The sequence below is a fragment of the Siniperca chuatsi genome, linkage group LG14 (assembly GCF_020085105.1).
Source record: "Siniperca chuatsi isolate FFG_IHB_CAS linkage group LG14, ASM2008510v1, whole genome shotgun sequence".
Classification (NCBI taxonomy): Eukaryota; Metazoa; Chordata; class Actinopteri; order Centrarchiformes; family Sinipercidae; genus Siniperca; species Siniperca chuatsi.
Genome location: NC_058055.1, coordinates 27,668,029 through 27,674,028, shown reverse-complemented (window position 1 = coordinate 27,674,028; position 6,000 = coordinate 27,668,029). Strand labels below are relative to the sequence as shown.

The 6,000-nt window shown below is 44.0% G+C and overlaps 1 protein-coding gene across 6 annotated transcripts in view; it reads left to right on the top strand.

Moving 5' to 3' along the window:
• The first annotated feature begins 723 nt into the window (after window positions 1-723).
• dbn1 (drebrin 1) overlaps window positions 724-6,000 on the top strand; it is a 136,095-nt gene continuing 130,818 nt past the window's right edge. Inside the window, exon 1 of one of the 6 annotated variants that reach the window (XM_044221171.1) lies at window positions 724-1,102. In XM_044221171.1, the coding sequence (XP_044077106.1) occupies window positions 1,020-1,102 (83 nt within the window). In that variant the 5' untranslated portion in view covers window positions 724-1,019. The remainder of the gene's footprint in view (window positions 1,103-6,000) is intronic. The other 5 variants (XM_044221169.1, XM_044221175.1, XM_044221170.1 and 2 more) reach the window with 5 other exon arrangements.

Genomic DNA, 6,000 nt, shown 5'->3' with positions numbered 1-6,000 from the left:
TTGTCCTTTGTTTTTATAAGTTCTCTATAAATAAAGTTTTATTATTATTATTATTCTTGTTTATGTACTGACCGTGAGTTAACTAATAAAAGGGAATTCCAGTCTGTGCTCAATCTGAGACTGTACAAAATGTCTGTATTTTGTTTTTTAGTCATAGCTGGGTGGTAAATTAACATCATCTGCGCCTCAGCTGGTAAAAGGTGAATAGAAATAGAGGTAAAGTTTTATTTTACAGGTCTGCAGCTTTCGTATAATGAAGTTTCCTGCTGTTTTCATAATAATTCTATGGAAAGCATGAATTTCGTTGAAGAAACTGCTCCATTTAAACGCAAGCAAATATCGCTGTGCACCGAATAAAACACTCTCCGTTATGCTTGTAATGAATCGAAGAGTGTGACAACTGGACAGCTGCGATGATTAGAAGATTAACTGGCAACCGTTTTGCTAATTTTATGAATTGTTTAAGTTCAATCAATCTCAGATGTGAGGACGTGCTGCTCGTCTGCGTGAACCGAATGTGTTTCTTACTGTTATTTTAAGACGTCACATTGGGCTTCAGGCATTTTTATTTTTTGACATTATATAAACCAAACAATTAATCAGAAGACAATCAGCAAATGAATTGATAATGGAAATAATCATCAGGTGCAGCCGTATTGACTTTTAGCACCAAATTACATCCAGGAAACTTCCTGGGAAATGAAGGAAACTTCCACCCATTAATGCGTTTCTTTGGTTGCATTTATTTGCTGTTATTTGTCTGTTTGTTTCACAGCAGCTGATGTTTTTTGCACAGCTGCAGAGGAAGCTGACTCCTCGGCACTAGGACCCGTCAGACTAGTTATCCGGTAATCCTCCGGCGCTAGGACCGCTCGGACCACGGGCTCGTCTCTTTGTCTCCACCAGCCAGAGCCGCCGCCTCCTCCTCCTCCTCCTCCTCCTCCTCTCGGTCCTCCCTGTAGTCTCATTCCGTGTCTCTCTCCATCAGCAGCGGTCTGGATGCTTGCAGGGACAGAAACATGGCTGTGAATCTCGGCAAGAACAGACTGGCCCTGCTGACCTCCTACCAGGACGTCATTGACGAGACCTCGGACACCGACTGGTGAGTCCTGCGGCCGGCCGGCCATCCCTCCTTTCCTCCCCCCCCCTTCCTCCTCCTCTCTCTCTCCATCTCTTCTTCCTCCTCGGCTCGTTTCGCCCCTCTCCTGGCTTCCCTCGGGGTTTTGTTGTCCGGGTTGGTGCATGCTGAGGATGCGCAGGGCAGGAGCGCACCGTGCAGCATCATCATCATCATCATCATCATCATCATCTGGTGTAAACTAACGTTAGAAATGCAGGCCGGGCTTTAAAAGTCTCAGCAGATCCGCTCCCGCTGCACAGGCTGTCAAGGCAGACGAGTTCACCTCCTGCTGAAATTCCCAGCGCAGCTTTGGCTTTTCGTGATTAAAGCGCATTAAAGCGGCTACGAGCTGGAAGCTGCAAAGTAGTGAAAGTGAGAGTTTTGTTTGTGGGTTATAAAACAAAAAAGCAGCAGGTTCTCGAGTCCGGACTCGCACGGCGCTGCAGACTCGGGGCAGTGCGCACCGGACAAATAATGGTGCGAGCGGAGGCGCTTTGTTTCCTCTCGGTTTGTCCGGGACCAGGTTTACCCGCAGCCAGCTGGAAGCAATTTCAGGCTTTTATGTAATGCGATGCATCGGTGTGTGTGTGTGTGTGTGTGTGAGGCTTCAGCAGAGGTAAGCGGGCCTGGTCCAGAGATACTGATGAGCCCCCTGCATCCCCAAACGAGGGCGGAGGGGAGAGGGGCGAGGCCGGGGGGGTTGGAGGGGAAAAGAGGGGAGGAGAGGGGGGGCTTTCACGGTCCACCCTTTGTGGCCTTTCCAAATAGTGCAAGAGGAAAGCCTGCTGAATGTGAAAGTGAAATATTCTGCACAAACCAGAGAGTTAGTTCCTCATGAAACAGCCACGACAACTTAAGAAACAGCCTCTGCTTTCACGCGTGGGAATTTTATATTAATTCCACTCAAAGCTGGATAGTGAAGTTGCCAAAGAAAATTGCTTCCCAAGTCTCCAAAAATATGGAAATCCAGCCTATTTTCAGTGGAGTTTGATAAATGCTGTGTTGCAACATTGGTACAAAAACACAACATGCACTTTTATTTAGTTGCATAGGTAGTTAATATTTACGTTTAGTGAATAAATACATTCTGGAGGTTTATAATTTGCGCCCACATGTGAGTTCAGCGCTGTTTAGCAGCCGACCAGGAAGTGGCGGACTTTCCCACCAGAAGAGGAATGTTATAGGTGAATTAAAGTGATGCTAAAGGGAAAAAAGAGTGCAATCAGCTGTGGGAATTTTACAGGACTATTAACTTGGTTTGGTGTTGCTGCCGGCATTTCCCTTCTTCTTCTTCTCTCCTGTTTGTGTGTGACAGAAAGTGAAAAGGGGATTTATTTATTCCCTTTTATAAAACTGTCGCACTCTTACTGAACCAGTTAAAAGCCATTATACGAGGTCATATTTGACTTTCAGCAGGACTGTAGGTTTAAAGTTAAACTGTAACCTGTTGTCCTTGAGCTTGATCAGCCAGCTGTGGTCACCTCAGTAGCACTACAAACAAAAATCCAGCAAAACTAAAGTCAGAGAACATTTGGTCAACACTTTCCCACCTTAAACCTGCAATAACTGATTTTTTTTGGCCACTAGGGGGCAGCGGAAACAAGATGTGAACACAACACCTTTATAAGTTGATATGTTGAACTTGTTAGCAAGCAGCAGCTTGCTGCTATCACCGTGGTCACGCCAATCACATGCTAACATTGATCAGGGAGGTGCAGCCAGAAAACAATAGGCCTGATTACTGATTATTGGACCATCATGGAAACTATTAGGTCAGTTTCAGGTGAAACTAGCTAATCAACAGATACTCAGGTAGACTCCTTCCTGAGGGCGGGGCTTATGTAACACAGAGTAGCTTAAATTTCTGAGTTCTCAGACCATTTTCACAATTGAGAATGACTTCCGGATGGGAGCCGAAACGTCTTGATTCTGAAAACAGCGTCCAGATGACTACGACTGAAACCTTTTCTACGAAGCAGCAGCTTATTTCCGCCTCCAGCAGCGACGTGACGCTTCATCAGGAGGCGTGTCTGTGTGTCCTGATGGACGTCAGTCCGGTCTTCTCTCCGTCCGCTCTGTGTTTGGTCTCCAGCAGCTGCTGAGTGAAACATCTGGCTCTTTAGCAGCTAGATGCTCCGCTATGTTCAGCAGCTGCTCTCTGACTGCGTCTGGCTGCCGAGCGGCTCGAGTTCGGCGGCTTTTTACAGCTTCTTCTTCTCTGGAAGCGACGCTCTGAGAGCTGAGAGGAAACCAGAGCAGATAAACAGCGAGCTGAAAGTCACTGTGAAGCTCCGTGAAGCCGAGCGGAGCTGCAGGTTCGGCTGATTAATTCTCCGTAGGTTCCCTTTCACGCAGTAACATTGTTTTCCCATTCTCATCTCTGGACGGATGCATGTGGTTTAAGTGGTGTTATTAAATATACAGTCTGTGCACGGTAGCTGATTGGTGAGTGACCACTTATGTCGAATCGCTGGAGGCTGCACACCGTTTTAGCTCAGATTACAGATCCTGTTTTGAGTAGTTTGGAGCCAAACACCCTCTATCACCATCTTAACTATGAAATGTGAACCTGGGCCATCTGTTGCCGGTCATTAGTCTAAATGAGGTCAGATTGCCTTGAATACTCACACAGTGGTTCTGCTTTCAGTTTGTAGCCGTCATCGTTTGGGGGGAGGTTTTGGTTCCACATTTTGTCTCTGGTTTGGACACAGTTTCCAGTGCTGAAGAGGTTCCTGTCTAGATACTAAATAATAACATTGGCAGATTAATCGATAATGAAAACAATCATTACTGTAGTTGCAAACATCTAAATAAACTCTTAAGACAACACTCTGTGATTTTGTTACAGTTCCCAATAGCATCCCCAAATCTGAGCCCCAAATTTGGGGTATTGGGAGAGAAATTTTGGGATTAAAACAATTACATTTAGGGGCCACTATAACAAATACAGGCAGAACTGGAGGCTTATTAGGCTCGCCTTGTATGCTAGATTTCAATACCAGTGCCAATATATAAAATCGTGTTGGTAACGATACCTCAAATTGATGAATATAAACATTTTTCTCTACAAAACGCTTTTTGTATATAACAAAATAAGGTAAATGTGTGTTGTGACACAGAGAAACCACGAAAGAACTTAACCTTAACAAAACAGGGGTAAAACTGACCAAATGTGTGACTAAATGAGGCAATATCTGATCAAGGAATAAGTAAACAAGATTAAACTCAGTTATTGATTCTTGAAGCTACAGACACATTTTGGTCAGTGCAATAAAAGTGTTGAGGTTTGATGCCCAACCCTCTGGAAACACTTCTCTGACACTGCTGAAGGCTTCTTTTTCGGGTTGTGTTTTTGTTTATTGACAACAGTCTAATACATTTATAACATGCAAATGTATCAGACGTTTGTCGGAGGTAGCATGATAAAGTCCTGCACTAATTTCTCTCACAGTTCCTGGGCATGTTTGTGCCATAACAGTCTGACACTGAGCTCCTCGGGGACGCAAAGACGTCACTGTTAGCTGCTTGTTAAGTTGTTGATCTCGGCAGGAAGTGATGCTTTTTTCCACTCACAGGTCTCTCTGGGCTTCCCCAAACTGTAAGAAGTGTAAATTACGTCTGGCATCATAACCCTGCTTGTACGTCCTGTGTGTGAGTGAGCGCTGTCGACAATCAACCCAAAGGTTTGAAGTTTCCTTTAATGGCGTTCAAACGTTTGCTCATTCTGTCGGATGATCCGGGGGAGCAGAGAGATGATGCGGAGGGCCTCAGGCCTGCCCCCGTTTTTCACACTTGATGAGATTTGAACAAAGGCAGAGACTTCCAAACACTGCTGACCCCAAACAACACGGGACAACCCCCCCCTAAACACCCTCCACCCCCCTCTGTCCTAATAATGATATACTTATCTATCTATCGTTTTGATAATAGAAAATGGATCACATCCAGGTCCTCAGTGACAGACAGTCATGAGGTGCATGTGCCAGATTTAAAGTAAGTGGTGGTGGTCTGGTCCCAGACCTCAGGGTCAGCGGTTGAAATAGCTCCGGTGTTGTGCACATTTCCCCCCACGTTTGGGAAAAATCAATCAACCAGTCAGGTTTGTCGGCAGCCATCGCTAGCTAGCTACATCCGTGAAGAAGAGTGACGAGAAGAGTTCAGCTACCACGTCACCTTAAAATAACCCCTCCTCAAGAGAAATGGGATATGAACACAATGTCAGGCTGATTAATCGATTAGTTGATAGACAGAAAATCAAGCAGCAACAATTTGAATAATCGATTCATTGTTTAAGTAATAGTGCCAAAAATCCAACAGTACCAACGTCTCAAATGTAAATATTTGGTGGTTTTCTTTGTCCTCTGTGATAGTAAATGAAATATTTTTGGGTTTAGGACTTTTGGACTGACAGAACAAGCGATTTGAATAAGTCATCTTAGACTCTGGGAAACTGTAATGGGCACTATTTTATCACTATTTTACAGACCAAATGATTAATTGACGAAATGATCAAGAAGAAGATTAGTCGATAAAGAAAGTAAGCATCAGTTGCAGCCTTAAACAAAGTGTCATCAGTCATCAGGCTAGTGCAGTAGTTAATGAAGAAATAGGAAAAATATTCAAAAATGTCACACAATGATAAGAAATCCTTAAAATAAAAAGCATCATTTATTCCTTTGCCCATGGCTGAACTTTCCAATTCTCATTGGAATCTAACAGGTACAAACTGGATTAGACCTGATTAGTCGATCAACAGAATATTTATCGATTAATCGTTTTAAGTATTTTCTCCAATTAAAAATGCCAAACATTTCATAATTCTGGCTTCTCAAATGTTGGGAATTTGCTGATTATCTGTCCTCAGTTATAGTTAACCAAGT